Source organism: Pseudophryne corroboree, chromosome 7 (assembly GCF_028390025.1).
Source record: "Pseudophryne corroboree isolate aPseCor3 chromosome 7, aPseCor3.hap2, whole genome shotgun sequence".
NCBI classification, from domain to species: domain Eukaryota; kingdom Metazoa; phylum Chordata; class Amphibia; order Anura; family Myobatrachidae; genus Pseudophryne; species Pseudophryne corroboree.
This window is the reverse complement of record NC_086450.1, coordinates 120140186-120162598: the sequence shown is the minus strand read 5'-3', so window position 1 is coordinate 120162598 and position 22413 is coordinate 120140186. Positions and strand designations below refer to the sequence as shown.

Here is a 22413-nt window from a genome sequence, read left to right as displayed (position 1 = left end):
GGGCTGCGAGGAAAAGGCTAAGAATTCTGAGCCCACCCGCTGGCGGTGATGCAGGGCAGTCTGGAGCGAGTGCTGACATCTGGTCCGGACTGAAGGACCTGCCAACGATTACTGACATGTCGTCTACTGTCACTGCATATGATTCTGTCACCATTGAAAGAATGGTGGAGGATTATATGAGTGACCGCATCCAAGTAGGCATGTCAGACAGTCTGTTCGTATACTGGCAGGAAAAAGAGGCAATTTGGAGTCCCTTGCACAAACGGGCTTTATTTTACCTAAGTTGCCCCCCCCCCAGTGTGTACTCCGAAAGAGTGTTTAATGCAGCCGGTCACCTTGTCAGCAATCGGCGTACAAGGTTACTTCCAGAAAATGTGGAGAAGATGATGTTCATCAAAATGAATTATAATCAATTCCTCCGTGGAGACATTCACCAGCAATTGCCTCCAGAAAGTACACAGGGACCTGAGATGGTGGATTCCAGTGGGGACGAATTAATAATCTGTGAGGAGGGGGATGTACACAGTGAAAGGGGTGAGGAATCGGACGATGAGGAGGAGGTGGACATCTTGCCTCTGTAGAGCCAGTTTGTGCAAGGAGAGATTGATTGCTTCTTTTTTGGTGGGGGCCCAAACCAACCAGTCATTTCAGCCACAGTCGTGTGGCAGACCCTGTCACTGAAATGATGGGTTTGTTAAAGTGTGCATGTGCTGTTTATACAACATAAGGGTGGGTGGGAGGGCCCAAGGACAATTCCATCTTGCACCTCTTTTTTAATTTATCTCTGCATCATGTGATGTTTGGGGCTAATTTTTTGAAGTGCCATCCTGTCTGACACTGCAGTGCCACTCCTAGATGGGCCAGGTGATTGTGTCGGCCACTTGTGTCGCTTAGCTTAGTCATCCAGCGACCTCGGTGCAAATTTTAGAACTAAAAATAATATTGTGAGGTGTGAGGTGTTCAGAATAGACTGGAAATGAGTGGAAATTATGGTTATTGAGGTTAATAATACTATGGGATCAAAATGACCCCCAAATTCTATGATTTAAGCTGTTTTTGAGGTTTTTTTTTTTTAAAAAACACCCGAATCCAAAACACACCCGAATCCGACAAAAAAATTTCAGGGAGGTTTTGCCAAAATGCGTCCGAATCCAAAACATGGCAGCGGAACCGAATCCAAAACCAAAACACAAAACCCGAAAAATGTCCGGTGCACATCTCTACTCAAAATGAGCGGTTCTTATTTACTCATTATCTTAACGACTGAAAATTGGAAACTCAATTAAAATGCGATATTGAATAGCGCCAGAAATTAGTGCCCAGAGCTATTCATTTGACCTGCATCTCCTGACTTAAGTCCAGCACTTAAGTCGGGAGATGCAGGTTACTGTACCTAAAGAATGCCGTTTAGTTGTAAATGGCATTCCCCAACTCAAGTGCCTGGTGTAATGCTGTTAGAGTAGGTGGTAAGTTGCAACTCATCACATCTCAGCACTAGTTTTGTTGGATTTCTGCTCGTACTTTAGGAGAGTGCGAGCAGTTTCCTTTAGCCATTACTTAACTGAATAGCTCCAGACACTCATTCCCGGCGTTATTCTATATTGCCTTTAATTGAATTCCCCCCAATACAAAGTTGTTCATATGAGCAGGCAATTCTGCTAAATTCCAATTTTACAAATCCAGAACTGGAACCATTTAAATAAATATATCAAGTCAGTAAAGATATTTACAAACATAAAGTAATTGCTGTATGTAATGATGAAAGATGCACTAAGTGTGTATATTTTGCTAGTAGATTAAATAATTACTTTAAAAACAAAGATTTAATACCATGGATTACAGGCTCTGATTTGCTGCTAATTTTTAAATTAATCTTTTAACATGTAAGACTGTAGGAATTGAGATGTGTCACTGAAATTGTTAGCTTAATGTATTACTGCCTTGTACACACACAAAATTGGCATTTGCAATTGGCTTTGAGAAAGCTCTGAAGGACAACAAACTTTATTGAATCACTTCCTTTACTTTTCCTTGCAGCCTCTTCTGTTAGATGACAGAAAGCAGCTGAAATGAAATGGCCAAAAGCACTTAAATTAATATAAATAGAATTCTCTAGGGATTCCACTCTTGCTGTATCACTATGCAACTGTGTCGTTATAATCCATCTATGTGCACGGATGTTCATATCAAACACACTCTCCTGTGTATGGCATGGAAGAGACCTCAGAGATATGGGTCACTGCCAGGGCCGTAACTGGGGGTGAATTCGAGGGGGCATCTGAGCAGCTTGCCCTTTGTTTTACTCTCCCCAAATGCTGGTGTCATAGCAACACAGTGTGGACACTGGGGTTACAATTCCCAGAGTGCCCAGAGACCAGGCTGTGTCACATGGAAGAGCAGAGGAGCGGGTCACATGACATCACACTGTTCCCTGTGTCAGGAGGCGAATCTGCCCTGGGGTGAGGCTGGTACATGCAGCCTGGCTCTCTGGGGAGCCCTTTACGCCCAGTATGTACCATGGTCTGGGCCACTGCTATCGCCCGGCCATAGCCCCTGAAGGTAGCAGGAGCAGCTAGCACCCCCTGGCACTGTGTGGATTTGCCTGTGTCCAGCTCGATGGTCCTGGTGCAAAGTTGCTCTTACCAGCACTCCCAGCCTTGCACTTTGCCTATGTGTATCAGGGTGTTATTATAACCCCTCAACTACAGTTAGGGGGCGTAGGTAATATGTAGAACGAAGTGCAGGCACTAGGGTGAAGGGAGTGCAGGCATTGGGAAGAGGGGATTGCTAGCATTGGGAAAGGGGGTTCAGGTATTTTGAGTGGGTTCTGTCATTGGATGGGTGCAAGTGAACTTTTTTGCAGAGAGTTAGTGCTATCCAATATGCTAGCAACCTAAATACCAAATGGGGGAGCAGGGGTTCACCAAATTATTGCCTTGCCCCGGGTGACAAAAATCCTACTTTTGGCCCTGTCACCGCTGTGTGTGTTATAGACCTTACATAGAATTTAGTTAGAAGTATTACAAGAGCTTACAAGTCATAGTTAGAAAAATAACAGGTGTTATATGCAAAAAGTTATTTGTACTGTAAGTGATCATGAGGGCTTTATGATGGCATGTAAAGCTAAATGACTGCATATTGGTGGCATAGTGCCAATATGATGACATGAGAGGTTATACGATGGCATATTCTGAGACAGATATACAGAGTACTTACGTACACACTAAGTACGTTCAAGTTGGCATATTTATTCAACACAATAAAACTGTCAATAAAAGACATACTTACTCTACATTCTTTGTCCATTCTGGGGGATTACTCATGGTCATGAACACACAGTTGGTCAAAATAGTGCACATAATTAGCATGCTGAATAACGTGGATTGTTGTCAAGGAAAAAGTCAATGTATTATTAACACCAAAACCTCATATTATTACAACCCATGGGAGTTATTAAGCAGCATAGTGCAAATGTTTAGTAACCCATACCACCCAAGCTTAGCTTTGACGACCTAGGTGTAGATGTATCAAGCAATAAAAAGAGTGGACCAGTGGAGAAGTTGTCCATAGCAACTAATCAGCTTCTACCTATCATTGTATGGAATATACTTGGTAAATGCTACCTAAAAGCTGATTGGTTGTTATGGAAAACTTCTCCACTGGTCCACTTCTGTATTCTATTCACTGCTTGATACATAATCTCCATAATTACACAATGAAAGCATATGTCTTATTGGTTAGTGTACACTTGTACCGTACTTTTTTTTTAAGTTGCACGTCTGTAAGTAAATGAGGTTTCATTTAGAATGCATTACACACAGTATAAAATTAGCAAAATGTGTGCTTCTTCGAGGGGAGAAGTTGCATAGGATTCCCTTGAGCTCACCAGCAGCTTCTCAGGTGGCAGGATCACATACGATACATCGTATGAAGGTGGTCATTCCGAGTTGATCGCTAGCTGCATTTGTTCACAGCGCAGCGATCAGGCCTAAAAAAGGCAGTATGCGGCGCAATGCACACGCGCGACGTATGGGCACAACGAACGATGTAGTTTCACACATGGTCTAGCGATGCATTTCAGTCGCACTGGTTGCCGCAGAGTGATTGACATGAAGTGGGCGTTTCTGGGTGGCAACTGACCATTTTCAGGGAGTGTTTGGAAAAACGCAGGCGTGCCAGGGAAAATGCAGGCGTGGCAGGGCGAATGCTGGGTGGGTGTGTGACGTCAAATCCGGAACTGAATAGTCTGAAGTGATCACAAGCGCTGAGTAGGTTTTGAGCTACACTGAAACTACACAAACATTTTTTGCAGGCGCTCTGCGATAAAAACGTTCGCACTTCTGCTAAGCTAAAATACACTCCCTGTGGGAGGCGGCATAGCGTTTGCACGGCTGCTAAAAACTGCTAGCGAGCGATCAACTCGGAATGACCCCCAAAGTCCTTTTGCATACGATGTATCGTATGCGATCCCAGCCAAGGTTCCAGGATCCGACAAATGTATATGCAGTCCTTGTGAACTTCGACTCCGATCCGATGAGCATGGGACCGCACACTGGATCGGAATCGTAGCTAAAACACCTGTGATTTGCTACTTTTCATCCGATTTCTCAGGCCAATCCATCGAAATCGGATGAAATCAGGCAAAATCGCACGTGTATGGGCAATATTAGATTCTTCTTTAGATATTAGTCTTACAATGAACCATCAATGACTACACCAATAATTATGGTAGTGCAGCTAATCTCCAAGAAATTGCGACGTTACTAAGGCATGTGGTACTTTGTATCAATGGGAATATCTGTTTAGCATACAAAATACCGTATCTGCCTCAAAGATGCACTTCACCTGGCAAAAGATGTTACTGTAGTATACTTCATCCTAACTAAAGCCCTGGGTGCCGCTCAGGGCAGCCATTTTTTGTCATGACTCCTCCATTCCCATCACTGTCCCAGATGCAAGGAAACAGATTGCAGCTTGTAATTGGCGCTCCCACACATACTCTGCTCTGCTGCCATTGGTTGATTAATAAACATGTTCTCCTCTTCTGTTCAGAGAAACTAGCAGAGCCCCTGTAGAAAATGGCTGCATGCTGCATGACCTGTAACTCTTGCTGGCAGGAGTAACACCTTAGTTTAGTGATTCTCAACCTCGGTCCTCAAGTACCCCCAACAGTTCATGTTTTCCAAGTCACCTGGCAGTTGAACAGGTGCATTCATTACTCACTGACACATTTTAAAAGACCCACAGGTGGAGCAAATTATTTCACATGCAATCCTGTGAGGAGACCTGGAAAACATGAACTGTTGGGGGTACTTGAGGGCCGAGGTTGAGAACCACTGCCTTAGTGCATCTCTAAATAATCTTTAATGTTATTTGTGTAAGGGATGCAGGTCAAATAGTTTTGAGCTTATACACTTATGTTTCTTCAACAATGTCATGATGTAATTGGGATATATTGTGTAAGTTAAAAAAAAGCACGCCCCTCTTCTAAATGTACTCTATTAAATATAATAATATTTTTGGATATAGTTTGTCTCCCTATGTTAATGTGATTCACAGTTGTGTAGTGTAGTATAATAGTTGTGACCTCTGTGTAGATTATGATACACATCATTTTTGCTAATCTGCCATGAATTATTAGTTACACACCACGCAGAAATCTTATACCTTTCCCCATAATAGAAGTCTTTTGAAGCTTAAATGTGCCTTTCTGATAGACCTGACAACATTACCAGCGGTAACTGGGTCCCAGAATAGTCCTTCCCCCTGGGCATTATGACAACTTGCCATTCATATTACAGTAAAATGAACTGCTACATAAAGCCTGAAAAAGTATCATCACAATGGAATATGTCACTTTACATAACCCGCCATGTCAGCTTCTTTGCTGAATTTGTGCCATAGCCTGTACATCTTTTTTTATTTGGCAGAACGTATCTGCAGAGGAGAATTTGATGATACTATTTCTATTTAATACATGTTACTTAACATGTAAATCACAAGAGTTGAATGAATCTGAACTTTGAGACTATATTATTAGTTTTGGCAGTTACATGAATAGGATGTGGCTATAGAATGTCATTCCAAGAGTTCGTAATCAATTATTATTTTATTAACAGAGAAAACTAATCCTTTGCTTTAGTAAACTATCCACACAAAACACAGGGCAATTCAATTAGCAATGATGAATGTCTTAATGCTGGCACCTCCCACTCACCAACATGGTACATTTTCCCTCATGCCCCATATACTGCAGATGCGCAGGAAAATATGCAGTGTTGGGGTATAGCAACTCTGGATGATAATTGTGACCGCACAAAGCTGAGAATTAAATTTCCCCTATAGAGTGTGTCCATGGTACTTCTCCTTTCATATCTGCTGACTGCATCTATAGTCACACTACACTATTGTTCTGTTTAGTGTGATGTAGCTCAACCTTTCTGCACCGTAATGCACTTGAGGCCTGATTCAGTTGTGGACAGAGTTGCTATTGCTGCTGTTACATGGAAGCAGCAGTGATAGCACTAATATGGTAATGCATTAGTGATCTGAGCTGCATCCTAGTAAGCAGTATCACATTATCTGCAAAACTATCAGTCAGTTGCGTGACCCATAGTGTCATGCAAGCTGGCCGCTGCCGATTCAACAGAGAGGTAAGATGATCTCCGTCTTCCAACGGAGATCCTGGTCTTGGTACTCCCTCACAATGGCAGTGACATGCCTGTGTTTTGGGAAACTGATGCCATCTCCGCCCCTCCCTGCCCCAAATGGCATCAGACTGTCTATCACTGAGAGTCTGATGCCGTACTGCCTCCTACGCAATTAATGGTACTTTGTGATGAGACGCACCTCCAACCACATCTGAATATGACCCTTGATTCATAAACCAGGTGACAATCTTGCTAGTTACAGACTCTTTTATTTAGTGTATGCCCTTATGTATGCCTATGCTACAGTAGTTGCAGGCATGGGTGCGATTTCTGCAAGTTAGCCTGATTCAGTCAAGTTTCAGACTAGTCAAGTTTTGCCTTTTAAATTAATGCAGCTTTAAAAATACTGTCTTACGCGCCCCAATCGCAGTCATGCTTGTCATTCGCAGGCTATTAAATAAGGGCCTCAGCCTTTTGACCAAGATCTAAAACTTTCTCTCTGGTGTTATTATTCTCTAGTAACCTGACCTGACCCAAACATCTGACTTTTCCTGTAGCAGCATCACTATTGCATGGTTCATTAGTGACATTACATTGCATGACAGAGTTACTTTCAATTGCGTGCAGCCAATTCTAGTGGAGGCTCAGGAACAGTCTCTGCCACTTTGTACCTGGTAACAGCCAGAAGTTGCACTGTAAAAACAAATGGCTTAGCAGATGTTAACTTCAGACTGCCTCTTACTGAACGATCATTTCTATTATCTATTCTATTATCAGTTTATGTGAAACTGTTGATACGAAACTGAATTCATACTGACACATTATTTTGTAGCTTATTGTAAAGGATATGAATGTACCAAAACCTTAATAGCTACTTTTCTAAGAGGGTTAAAAGGAGTTAAAATGTACAAGGCAGACGTGGCACTGAAGCGGAAGATTGCCTTCCCTCTGTTCAATACTATAAAAGTCTGTAAAACAAAAGAGAAATAAGCAATTAGTGGAAAATCAATAACAAAACTTCTAAACATTCTTGGACTGATACAAAGTGAGGATCAAATGAAAAACAGGATTAAAACAAGGAGCAATTTGCAGCCTGGCAAAACCATGTTGCCATGCAAGTAGGGCAAATATAAAGTATGCAGAGAGATTTATACAGTAGTTGGGAAGACTTATGTCCTACTTCATTCTAAATTTAAGTGTAAAAACAAAGCTGCCCAGTGTTTATGGTCTATATGCAAAAGCAGCCCCATTCTGTATTTTCCCAGCATGCAAACATACTGTATAAATGCTTTTGCACCCCCAGGATTGCAACACGGTTTCTACCAGGAGCAAATTGTTCTTTGTTGTTCTTTTTTTATTTGCTCCTAAATGTGTATCTGCAACCCTGTGCCTTTGCATTAATTAGTAATTGCAAATAAGAAATAGGAGGTTTTATTTAATGCTAACATAGCCCCCTATAGTGACAGTTACTAAGGGACCTATGTACTAAGCCTTGGAGAGAGATAAAATAGAGAGATAAAGTACCAACCAGCTAGCTCCTTGCTGTCATTTTTCAAACTCAGCCTGTAACATGGATTAGTACATAGGCACCTAAATTTGCTTTCATTACTATACTTACAGATATTTGTTATCTGTATTACCCACCATGGCCCTGATTCAGAGACTGGGGTGGCTTAAGACTTGTGTGGGCCTGGGGCAACTCAATTTTAGGGGCCCTCTCTAATAAAATATCCTCTTGCCTAAGCCACCCCCCCCCAATACAGTCACAGTGCCAACACTGTATGATAAACACAGTGTTAATAATAATAATAATAATAATAACAACAACATCAACAAAAATTATTTGCACCCCTTGCATTACATCAAGGCTTGTCCTGGAACAAAGTTACTCCTTTTTATGTATTTTTTTTCTGTGTTCCCAACTCAGAATCAGACCCTCTCTGTGTTGCAGATTTTCCAGAACAGTCTAATTTTGTTGGTCTGGTAATCTGTATCACACAATTCTTATTTTACCATAATGAGAATTTGGCCCAAATGTAATAGCTTGCGAGCTGCCGTAGGTACGGGACTGGTGCATATTTTTTAAAGCGGCAATCACTTACAAGGCAAAGCCAGGTTGGTTTTGCCTTGTAAATCATTGCTGCTTTAAAAAGAAAAAGACTTGCACAAAGTCCCGCACACCCAACTCTTTACTGAAAGCATCATGTCTGGAAGTCCAATGGTAGCTGCAGATATCTCATCTAAGTGACCTTTTGGAGACCAGCAAGAATATTTACTTTAGAATCAATGCTGGAAATCTGAGCAGAATATCATACCTTTAGAAGTCCTGGGAATTAAGGTAACTGCATTGTGTTTCCAAACCACATAACATATAGCAAAACATTAAACTTTTTCAGTATCTTGTTCATGTAACATACACTGCATGTCAGTTGTGCCACAATTTTTATCAGCAAATCCCTACAGGCTTCCACAATGTTTTTAAATAGGCTTAGGGGGTGATTCAGACCTGACCATTGAGTTGCTAATGTTGCTGTCCTGCGTTCAGATAGTCGCAGCCCACAGGGAGAGTGTATATTCGCCGTGCAAGTGTGCGATGCTATGTGTACACAGAGATGCAAAAATCCACTGTGTGCAGTCTCTGCGCAGCCCAGGACTTACTCCTACAGTGTGATGAGAACAGGCTGATCTGGGTTGGAACTGATGTCACATACTCTCTCTGAAAACGCTTGGGCACGCCTGCGTTTTTCCAGACACTCCCAGTAAAAGGTCAGTTACCAACCACAAAAGGCCTCTTCCTGTCAATCATCTTGCGAACGCCTGTGCGATCGGAATTTTTGTACCATCCTGTCACTGATGGTAATGACCTTTGTTATTGCCATACGCATGCACAGTTATGACCTGATCGCCCGTTGAGCGAAAACGCACAGCAGCGATCAGGTCTCAATCACCCCCTTAGACACTAGAAATGAACCAACAAGTCTGTCTATCACAATGTTTTGAAATCATCTAATTAAAAATGGGTGAGTGTCAAACAGAACATTGAACAGCTCCTTTAACAATAACATTTGTTGAGTGGAATTATGTAATATATTTTAATGTTCCTGACTCTCCAGTCACGACTACATTTCAGACATGAACTTTGGTTGGCATTTGAGGATTTTGGCATAATTTGCAGGCACGTAAACATAGATTGTGCGACAGCAGATTGTTCTTTGTCTTTCTATGAAACTGGCCGAGCATGCATTGTGCTGCAAACATGATCGTCATTGAGCTATCTAATGATCACCGAGTCACACCAAGTTCCAATTAAGTAAATTGCTAATGGAAAGGTCAACAAGATTAATGATCAATTATGGACAAACGTTGACCAAGGTAATTGTGGAAATTGGACAGGTTTGTGACTGGAGGAGGCCTAAACTATTATGGTTTGTTTACTGTAAAACTCTTATGGTTACATAATTTAATATACTCTACAGAGTTTAACATAGTTAAAGTACAGACCTTCAAGTCGTCTCTATTGTGACCAAACATTTTGCAATATAGGAACTAAAAATCTATTGCATAACCTTTTAGTGTGTACCGATATTGTCACCACAATAATACAATAAAACAAGGTATTGAAACAGGTAGAAATGTACAGACTACAATGTATGTTACATGGATGTTGCAAGTCGCCCAGGAGTACAGTGACTATTCTAAGACCAAGTAATTTTATATTAACACTGTGGGGACTTGAAATATCCTTAAACATGCGATTTTGAGTGTACACAGTAGTGGTTTATTGTTCCCATCAGAATGATTACCTATCCTAAGATCGTCACAACAGTGATGTTTTGAAATATACTCTCAACAGAAATGTCAGACAAATGACCAGGAATTCATACACACTACAAAATGCATGATATCGACTCATCATTCTGGAAGTTAGATCCAATCATCCAACCCAACTAGTTTTGGAATGATAATTGGTCCTGGGTGCTGCATGCATCCTCTGGGCCTGACTCAGAGGTTCACGAAGATGCGGCTTTGTCTTTTTCTGCAACTGCATCTGCGTCTTTAGGCCCATGCCATGACCAATACTGAGCTGCCCACTGGCAGTGTTGTATTCAGTTGTGGCGTGTACTTAGAAGCACCAGCGTCGCTTCATCGGTGGCAGCACCAAAGATTGCAATAGCCTTACAGAAGGTGCAATTTTGCCATCTGAACATCGCTTTGGGTGTAAGCGCTACTGCGTTATTTGATGCAGATGTGTGTGGCCACTTCCCTGCGTCTGGCTAGCCATCCTCCTGTTACATCACAGGAAAATCCACTGAAAATAAATTTCTCTGCATCTCCAAACAGTAACCATCGGAACGCATGTGCAATGGGACTCAGACACATGTGCAGACTGAAAACATCGGCTACTTGCATCCGGCATCGCAACTACATGCCCCTCTGAATCAGGCCCTCTGAGATTACTGGACCAAGCACCAGAAAATCAGCTGATGGGACCAATTATTGCAGAATGTGTACCTAAATTAAGACCATCCAATCTAGGCACAAAGTGGCTCCAAGATAACCAGAGTGGGGATCTTCTGCAAAAGCTGCAACTACAGATGGAGCCATCTTCATTTTGGCCTTTAATAGGATTAACTGAGCCAGGGCAGTCGGACTTAATCCCCTGCTGTAATGACTGTATTGTTCTCTCTGTATTGTATTGCATCTGAGAACAATACAATAGATGAAGGGTTTATGCTAATAAACCTTGGTGTGCCTAGGCGCAGCAGAGAAGCCAAGATGAGCGTGGCTCCATCTGTAGTAACAAGCTATGATAAGCTTGGCTGGTCTTATTATCAAATGGGTCACCCAAGAAAATTGGTAAGCATAAAATATATCAATGAATTGTCCATACAATCAGGTTCATTCATAAATAACATATGGTTTATCTGAAGGCAACGATTCAGAACGGCTTTCTCACGTTCTAGTCAATCAGAGCGTAACCACCCAAATTTGTTATGTGTAGACAAACCCCAGCCTTTCCTTTGTGGCTCTGGTGGGAGCAAGTTGTGTGTAATCTCTCAGAGATCTTTACAAGAAGATCCCTAAGTATAGAGACGATGAGTATTTAAAATCCAGTACTTTTTTTTAAAAATGAACTTTGTAATTTACTCCTTAGTATTGTATAAAGAGGAACTACAAGTCCCATTGGCCATGTTGGCAATTGCAGTTCTATGGACAAATGAAACAGAGAGTTTTTGGGTGGGGAACTGGGTGGTGAGAATGCACGTAACCGCCTTTGGGAGTGCCGTGGGAATGTATCAAAAACTGTAATTCAGAGTTGTGTGTATGGGGTGGGGAATCCTGTTTCTGATAGATCTCTGATACCTAGCATGGGGCTTGTGCAAGTGGCAATAGTAATGATTCTTGTTGCGGCACTGTAAAATCAGAGGGATGGACGGCATTTTCACTGGCACGCACATGAACTCAAGCATTAGTTGAACAGATACTTGCATTAACATGAGGTAGTAAACCAGGCTACTGCAACTGCCCACAACTCAGCAGCAGCCCCATTATGGGCCACAGTTCCTACCCTGCGGAACCCTCTGCAATGCAGCAAGTGACCGAAACGTCTTCCTGAAGGGTCACATATTATACTTTTTATTTACGATTTCACATTTATTATTGCAACATCCAATGCCTAGGAATGTTAGTAAGAGCCCCAGTGCTATCAGTAAAGAGCTGAGGTTATTATGTTAAACTCAACACTGAGTTTCACTGTTGCGTGCACAACTTCCCGGAACACCTATCTCATGGGAAGGGGGCTGCAAGAGCGCCTTCCATGGAACACCAAACACAAACTTCCAGACTGCAGAATCAGATGTTAGCAATGTTTGGTTCTTACACAATGAAATCTATAGATACTGTACATTGAGAATAATTTGCAATAATCCTGTGAGTTTTCTAAATAGCACAATTTCCTTTCAGATTTCTACACAGCTAAAAGCAAACTAAGTTAAAAATAAATAAAAGTGTGACTTACTTTTTGAGTCATATAATATGGATCTAGGTCCTCCAATGGTTCTGACACCATTCCTGCAGGTATATCACCGTATATAAATGGCAAACTTTTGCCCGCTTCCAAGTCACTGCTTGGCTTAGGGCCATTCTCGTCATCATCATTGATGTGGTCTTGTTTCGGCTTCTTTGCTTTCTCCTCTGCAATACGCTTCTCGATAGCAGTAAGAGACTCCCTGGTAAAGTAGTGGAAGCTGTCGGGTCCTGGTGGTACAAGTCGTGCCTGCGCCATCTTTTCATCCTGCACCTTTTATTTACTGCTTAGCTCCTTTCATAATGGAATTCTGAAATTATAGGTAAATGCAATGTTAGTAGATAAAGACCATTGAGCACCAAGATAGCATCTATTGATCAATCACACTTTCGAACGCCAATCAAACATTACTTGATTAATGGATAATTATCCTTTTTTTTTTTTAAATACCTTAACACTGTCCCATAGTGGGAAACAAAAACTCAAGAACACCAATCAAAAGGCGGCTTGGAACATATGGGGGTGTTTGTTGTCACAGCTAATCGCTTAGATTATGTACCAATTGACCTACATTGATTGCCAAACGACCAAATGTTATCTATTTGTCCCACCACACGTATCTAAATTCTATACAGATATGATTGAGGCATGAATAAATCTGACTGTATGTGGCCAGCTTCATAGGTGGTGTATATTTTTGCCAATGAATGTTCCTATTCTGTTGCTTAGCCACTGACATAATCTATCTAGGTTTGTCTGACTTTCAGATGACACTGTGATTATAAGAACTTGTGCCGGACAACTGCATGCAACAAGAGTGCCAGCAAGTATGCCCTAGCTTTAATTTGTGGGTCGCTAAAATGATTAGCCGATACTGATACCAATAAGATTAATTTACAGGAGTACAATAAAAAAAAGCTCTTTTGTGGTTTGTGGGAAAAGTTGTCAGCATCTGCAAGGGTACAATTTTGGCAACATTCTATGGTAGTCGTCAGCAGTGTCCCATGCTTAATGTGGAATAAGGTCATGAGTGTTCTTATTTGCAGCCATGTGGCCAAAACACAAGATGCTCTTATTTAGAAAAAGGGGGAGATAACAGAGAAGATAATTTAGTGGGAGTTCCCTTCTTTGTGAGAGGGAGTGTGGCTTTTTTTGTCTCCAGGCTAAAAGTATTTAATTTTTCCACCACCTCTGACAGGGCCGAGACTAGCATTTTCGTCACCCGGGGCAAGGCAGTAATTTGGCGCCCCCAGCCACCCCCTCTTCTTCCCCAAGAAAACCCCACAAACAAACCCTGTCAGACTAAAATAATCAGATTATCAAAAATTTCGTAAAAATGCCCTGTGTCACATGCGCCCCCCAGCAGCGTGTTCCACTACATGCCGCACTGTGTGTCCCCATACATTGCACTATATCACTGCATTATCATAACACTTTATCACTGCACTACTTTCCCCTATACACTGTACTACATCCTATACACGCTGAATTACATCATTTCACTACATGCACTGCACTACATACCCTTTATGCTACACTACATCACTACACTACATCCCCTTATATGCCTCACCACATCAGTGTACTACATGCCCCTATATACTGCAATACATTGCTACAGTACATACCCTACATGGTACACTACATTACTACACTACATCTCTTTATATGCTACACCCCATAAGTGCACTACATGGCCCTATACACTGCACTACACCCCCCTACATGCTGAACTACATCACTACACTACATGCACCTATATACTGCACTACCCTACATCCATCTACACACTGAACTACATCACTACACTACATGCGCCTATATACACTGCACCACACTACATCCCCCTACACATTGAACTACATCACTTCACTACATTCCCCTATACACTGCACTACACTACATCTCCCTACACGCTGAACTACATCACTACACTACAGGCCCCTATACACTGCACTACACTACATCTCCCTACACGCTGAACTACATCAATACACTACAGGCCCCTATACACTGCACTACACTACATCTCCCTACACGCTGAACTACATCACTACACTACATGCCCCTATATACTGCAATACATTACTACACTACATACCCTATATGGTACACTACATCACAACACTACATCCCCCTATAAGCAAAGCGGAGGTTGATACTGCTAACTGGGAGCTCAGTGCTGATAATAAAGTCTGCCTTTAAACTAACAACAAAGCTGCTGTAGTGATACTCAGTGAAAGTTGGAGGTTGTCCAGGCTCTTAGTTGTTGTGTGTAGCCGGCAGCTTGTTATTGGTTGGTGCTGGGCAGGCAGCCGGGATCATAGCCTGCAGAAAAAAACAGCACTAACAGCTCGCTTCTATAGCTTGCACGGTGCACTGCCTGCTAGTAGCTGCACTGCATGGCAAAGAAGACAGTTTAAGACAGTTGCCGGCATAGGAGAAATCCCAGATATTGGAGCCAGCTGCAGGCAGACAGGAGGGTCAGAGACACTACCCTGGGAGCCATCTGCTGTCTCAATGGAGCAGCACAGCACTGCCGGTTAAAAAAAACACAAACCTGCTCCTCTGTAACTCCTCGGCGTCCCCTTAAATCCTGCACCCGGGCGCATCCCCCTTAGCTCCCCCCTATTTGCCACCCTGCCTCTGAGCAGGGCACAACCAGAACTTTGTGGGCTCCATAGCAACATTTTTAAGGGACCTCTGTCCCAATGATTCTAGAGACACCTCTCCATAGTAGAGATGAGCGCCTGAAATTTTTCGGGTTTTGTGTTTTGGTTTTGGGTTCGGTTCCGCGGCCGTGTTTTGGGTTCGAACGCGTTTTGGCAAAACCTCACCGAATTTTTTTTGTCGGATTCGGGTGTGTTTTGGATTCGGGTGTTTTTTTTCAAAAAACACTAAAAAACAGCTTAAATCATAGAATTTGGGGGTCATTTTGATCCCAAAGTATTATTAACCTCAAAAACCATAATTTACACTCATTTTCAGTCTATTCTGAATACCTCACACCTCACAATATTATTTTTAGTCCTAAAATTTGCACCGAGGTCGCTGTGTGAGTAAGATAAGCGACCCTAGTGGCCGACACAAACACCGGGCCCATCTAGGAGTGGCACTGCAGTGTCACGCAGGATGTCCCTTCCAAAAAACCCTCCCCAAACAGCACATGACGCAAAGAAAAAAAGAGGCGCAATGAGGTAGCTGTGTGAGTAAGATTAGCGACCCTAGTGGCCGACACAAACACCGGGCCCATCTAGGAGTGGCACTGCAGTGTCACGCAGGATGTCCCTTCCAAAAAACCCTCCCCAAACAGCACATGACGCAAAGAAAAAAAGAGGCGCAATGAGGTAGCTGTGTGAGTAAGATTAGCGACCCTAGTGGCCGACACAAACACCGGGCCCATCTAGGAGTGGCACTGCAGTGTCACGCAGGATGTCCCTTCCAAAAAACCCTCCCCAAACAGCACATGACGCAAAGAAAAAAAGAGGCGCAATGAGGTAGCTGACTGTGTGAGTAAGATTAGCGACCCTAGTGGCCGACACAAACACCGGGCCCATCTAGGAGTGGCACTGCAGTGTCACGCAGGATGTCCCTTCCAAAAAACCCTCCCCAATCAGCACATGATGCAAAGAAAAAGAAAAGAAAAAAGAGGTGCAAGATGGAATTGTCCTTGGGCCCTCCCACCCACCCTTATGTTGTATAAACAAAACAGGACATGCACACTTTAACCAACCCATCATTTCAGTGACAGGGTCTGCCACACGACTGTGACTGATATGACGGGTTGGTTTGGACCCCCCCCAAAAAAGAAGCAATTAATCTCTCCTTGCACAAACTGGCTCTACAGAGGCAAGATGTCCACCTCATCTTCACCCTCCGATATATCACCGTGTACATCCCCCTCCTCACAGATTATCAATTCGTCCCCACTGGAATCCACCATCTCAGCTCCCTGTGTACTTTGTGGAGGCAATTGCTGCTGGTCAATGTCTCCGCGGAGGAATTGATTATAATTCATTTTAATGAACATCATCTTCTCCACATTTTCTGGATGTAACCTCGTACGCCGATTGCTGACAAGGTGAGCGGCGGCACTAAACACTCTTTCGGAGTACACACTTGTGGGAGGGCAACTTAGGTAGAATAAAGCCAGTTTGTGCAAGGGCCTCCAAATTGCCTCTTTTTCCTGCCAGTATAAGTACGGACTGTGTGACGTGCCTACTTGGATGCGGTCACTCATATAATCCTCCACCATTCTATCAATGTTGAGAGAATCATATGCAGTGACAGTAGACGACATGTCCGTAATCGTTGTCAGGTCCTTCAGTCCGGACCAGATGTCAGCATCAGCAGTCGCTCCAGACTGCCCTGCATCACCGCCAGCGGGTGGGCTCGGAATTCTGAGCCTTTTCCTCGCACCCCCAGTTGCGGGAGAATGTGAAGGAGGAGATGTTGACAGGTCGCGTTCCGCTTGACTTGACAATTTTGTCACCAGCAGGTCTTTCAACCCCAGCAGACTTGTGTCTGCCGGAAAGAGAGATCCAAGGTAGGCTTTAAATCTAGGATCGAGCACGGTGGCCAAAATGTAGTGCTCTGATTTCAACAGATTGACCACCCGTGAATCCTTGTTAAGCGAATTAAGGGCTGCATCCACAAGTCCCACATGCCTAGCGGAATCGCTCCCTTTTAGCTCCTTCTTCAATGCCTCCAGCTTCTTCTGCAAAAGCCTGATGAGGGGAATGACCTGACTCAGGCTGGCAGTGTCTGAACTGACTTCACGTGTGGCAAGTTCAAAGGGCATCAGAACCTTGCACAACGTTGAAATCATTCTCCACTGCACTTGAGACAGGTGCATTCCACCTCCTATATCGTGCTCAATTGTATAGGCTTGAATGGCCTTTTGCTGCTCCTCCAACCTCTGAAGCATATAGAGGGTTGAATTCCACCTCGTTACCACTTCTTGCTTCAGATGATGGCAGGGCAGGTTCAGTAGTTTTTGGTGGTGCTCCAGTCTTCTGTACGTGGTGCCTGTACGCCGAAAGTGTCCCGCAATTTTTCTGGCCACCGACAGCATCTCTTGCACGCCCCTGTCGTTTTTTAAAAAATTCTGCACCACCAAATTCAAGGTATGTGCAAAACATGGGACGTGCTGGAATTTGCCCATATTTAATGCACACACAATATTGCTGGCGTTGTCCGATGCCACAAATCCACAGGAGAGTCCAATTGGGGTAAGCCATTCCGCGATGATCTTCCTCAGTTGCCGTAAGAGGTTTTCAGCTGTGTGCGTATTCTGGAAAGCGGTGATACAAAGCGTAGCCTGCCTAGGAAAGAGTTGGCGTTTGCGAGATGCTGCTACTGGTGCCGCCGCTGCTGTTCTTGCGGCGGGAGTCCATACATCTACCCAGTGGGCTGTCACAGTCATATAGTCCTGACCCTGCCCTGCTCCACTTGTCCACATGTCCGTGGTTAAGTGGACATTGGGTACAACTGCATTTTTTAGGACACTGGTGAGTCTTTTTCTGACGTCCGTGTACATTCTCGGTATCGCCTGCCTAGAGAAGTGGAACCTAGATGGTATTTGGTAACGGGGGCACACTGCCTCAATAAATTGCCTAGTTCCCTGTGAACTAACGGCGGATACCGGACGCACGTCTAACACCAACATAGTTGTCAAGGACTCAGTTATCCGCTTTGCAGTAGGATGACTGCTGTGATATTTCATCTTCCTCGCAAAGGACTGTTGAACAGTCAATTGCTTACTGGAAGTAGTACAAGTGGGCTTACGACTTCCCCTCTGGGATGACCATCGACTCCCAGCGGCAACAACAGCAGCGCCAGCAGCAGTAGGCGTTACACGCAAGGATGCATCGGAGGAATCCCAGGCAGGAGAGGACTCGTCAGAATTGCCAGTGACATGGCCTGCAGGACTATTGGCATTCCTGGGGAAGGAGGAAATTGACACTGAGGGAGTTGGTGGGGTGGTTTGCGTGAGCTTGGTTACAAGAGGAAGGGATTTACTGGTCAGTGGACTGCTTCCGCTGTCACCCAAAGTTTTTGAACTTGTCACTGACTTATTATGAATGCGCTGCAGGTGACGTATAAGGGAGGATGTTCCGAGGTGGTTAACGTCCTTACCCCTACTTATTACAGCTTGACAAAGGGAACACACGGCTTGACACCTGTTGTCCGCATTTCTGGTGAAATACCTCCACACCGAAGAGCTGATTTTTTTGGTATTTTCACCTGGCATGTCAACGGCCATATTCCTCCCACGGACAACAGGTGTCTCCCCGGGTGCCTGACTTAAACAAACCACCTCACCATCAGAATCCTCCTGGTCAATTTCCTCCCCAGCGCCAGCAACACCCATATCCTCCTCATCCTGGTGTACTTCAACACTGACATCTTCAATCTGACTATCAGGAACTGGACTGCGGGTGCTCCTTCCAGCACTTGCAGGGGGCGTGCAAATGGTGGAAGGCGCATGCTCTTCACGTCCAGTGTTGGGAAGGTCAGGCATCGCAACCGACACAATTGGACTCTCCTTGTGGATTTGGGATTTCGAAGAATGCACAGTTCTTTGCTGTGCTGCTTTTGCCAGCTTGAGTCTTTTCATTTTTCTAGCGAGAGGCTGAGTGCTTCCATCCTCATGTGAAGCTGAACCACTAGCCATGAACATAGGCCAGGGCCTCAGCCGTTCCTTGCCACTCCGTGTGGTAAATGGCATATTGGCAAGTTTACGCTTCTCCTCCGACAATTTTATTTTAGGTTTTGGAGTCCTTTTTTTTCTGATATTTGGTGTTTTGGATTTGACATGCTCTGTACTATGACATTGGGCATCGGCCTTGGCAGACGACGTTGCTGGCATTTCATCGTCTCGGCCATGACTAGTGGCAGCAGCTTCAGCACGAGGTGGAAGTGGATCTTGATCTTTCCCTAATTTTGGAACCTCAACATTTTTGTTCTCCATATTTTAATAGGCACCTCAGGTAAACAATGGAGATGGATACTAGTATACAATTATGGACTGCCTGCCGACTGCAGACACAGAGGTAGCCACAGCCGTGAACTACCGTACTGTACTGTGTCTGCAGAACTACCGTACTGTACTGTGTCTGCAGCTAATATAGACTGGTTGATAAAGAGAAGATGTCTATGTAACTATGTATGTATAAAGAAGAATGAAAAAAAATCCACGGTTAGGTGGTATACAATTATGGACGGACTGCCTGCCGAGTGCAGACACAGAGGTAGCCACAGCCGTGAACTACCGTACTGTACTGTGTCTGCAGCTAATATAGACTGGTTGATAAAGAGAAGATGTCTATGTAACTATGTATGTATAAAGAAGAATGAAAAAAAACCACGGTTAGGTGGTATACAATTATGGACGGACTGCCTGCCGAGTGCAGACACAGAGGTAGCCAAAGCCGTGAACTACCGTACTGTACTGTGTCTGCAGCTAATATAGACTGGTTGATAAAGAGAAGATGTCTATGTAACTATGTATGTATAAAGAAGAATGAAAAAAATCCACGGTTAGGTGGTATTACAATTATGGACGGACTGCCTGCCGAGTGCAGAGACACAGAGGTAGCCAAAGCCGTGAACTACCGTACTGTGTCTGCTGCGACTGGATGATAAATGATATAAAAAATATATATATATCACTACTGCAGCCGGACAGGTATATATTATATATTATATAATGACGGACCTGCTGGACACTGTCTGTCAGCAGAATGAGTTTTATTTTTATAGAATAAAAAAAAAAAAAACACACAAGTGAAGTCACACGACGAGTGTTTAACTTTTTCAGGCAATCACAATATAAGTATACTACTAACTATACTGGTGGTCAGTGTGGTCAGGTCACTGGTCAGTCACACTGGCAGTGGCACTCCTGCAGCAAAAGTGTGCACTGTTTAATTTTAATATAATATGTACTCCTGGCTCCTGCTATAACCTATAACTGGCACTGCAGTAGTGCTCCCCAGTCTCCCCCACAATTATAAGCTGTGTGAGCTGAGCAGTCAGACAGATATATAATATATATAGATGATGCAGCACACTGGCCTGAGCCTGAGCAGTGCACACAGATATGGTATGTGACTGACTGAGTCACTGTGTGTATCGCTTTTTTCAGGCAGAGAACGGATATATTAAATAAACTGCACTGTGTGTCTGGTGGTCACTCACTATATAATATATTATGTACTCCTGGCTCCTGCTATAACCTATAACTGGCACTGCAGTAGTGCTCCCCAGTCTCCCCCACAATTATAAGCTGTGTGAGCTGAGCAGTCAGACAGATATATATAATATTATATATAGATAATAGATGATGCAGCACACTGGCCTGAGCCTGAGCAGTGCACACAGATATGGTATGTGACTGACTGAGTCACTGTGTGTATCGCTTTTTTCAGGCAGAGAACGGATATATTAAATAAACTGCACTGTGTGTCTGGTGGTCACTCACTATATAATATATTATGTACTCCTGGCTCCTGCTATAACCTATAACTGGCACTGCAGTAGTGCTCCCCAGTCTCCCCCACAATTATAAGCTGTGTGAGCTGAGCAGTCAGACAGATATATATAATATTATATATAGATAATAGATGATGCAGCACACTGGCCTGAGCCTGAGCAGTGCACACAGATATGGTATGTGACTGACTGAGTCACTGTGTGTATCGCTTTTTTCAGGCAGAGAACGGATATATTAAATAAACTGCACTGTGTGTCTGGTGGTCACTCACTATATAATATATTATGTACTCCTGGCTCCTGCTATAACCTATAACTGGCACTGCAGTAGTGCTCCCCAGTCTCCCCCACAATTATAAGCTGTGTGAGCTGAGCAGTCAGACAGATATATATAATATTATATATAGATAATAGATGATGCAGCACACTGGCCTGAGCCTGAGCAGTGCACACAGATATGGTATGTGACTGACTGAGTCACTGTGTGTATCGCTTTTTTCAGGCAGAGAACGGATATATTAAATAAACTGCACTGTGTGTCTGGTGGTCACTCACTATATAATATATTATGTACTCCTGGCTCCTGCTATAACCTATAACTGGCACTGCAGTAGTGCTCCCCAGTCTCCCCCACAATTATAAGCTGTGTGAGCTGAGCAGTCAGACAGATATATATAATATTATATATAGATAATAGATGATGCAGCACACTGGCCTGAGCCTGAGCAGTGCACACAGATATGGTATGTGACTGACTGAGTCACTGTGTGTATCGCTTTTTTCAGGCAGAGAACGGATATATTAAATAAACTGCACTGTGTGTCTGGTGGTCACTCACTATATAATATATTATGTACTCCTGGCTCCTGCTATAACCTATAACTGGCACTGCAGTAGTGCTCCCCAGTCTCCCCCACAATTATAAGCTGTGTGAGCTGAGCAGTCAGACAGATATATATAATATTATATATAGATAATAGATGATGCAGCACACTGGCCTGAGCCTGAGCAGTGCACACAGATATGGTATGTGACTGAGTCACTGTGTGCTGTGTATCGCTTTTTTCAGGCAGAGAACGGATTATAAAGTAAACTGCACTGTCCTCACTAGTAAACTCTCTCCACTCAGTCTCTACACTTCTACAGTAACAGTACTCCTCCTAGTCAGCTCCAGTAAATCTCTCTCAGTCTCTTATAATCTAAATGGAGAGGACGCCAGCCACGTCCTCTCCCTATCAA

General features: G+C 43.5%; 1 protein-coding gene across 4 annotated transcripts in view; it reads right to left on the bottom strand.

The window, feature by feature from the left end:
- The window catches only part of LOC134944756 (sodium channel protein type 2 subunit alpha-like), a 423313-nt gene that overhangs the window by 126322 nt on the left and 274578 nt on the right, over positions 1–22413 (bottom strand). For all 4 annotated transcript variants that reach the window (XM_063933594.1, XM_063933593.1, XM_063933595.1 and 1 more), the window contains exons 3-5: positions 12670–12988; positions 7501–7618; positions 3289–3379 (exon numbers count right to left, since the gene is read on the bottom strand). In XM_063933594.1, the coding sequence (XP_063789664.1) occupies positions 3289–3379; positions 7501–7618; positions 12670–12936 (476 nt within the window). In that variant the 5' untranslated portion in view covers positions 12937–12988. The remainder of the gene's footprint in view (positions 1–3288; positions 3380–7500; positions 7619–12669; positions 12989–22413) is intronic.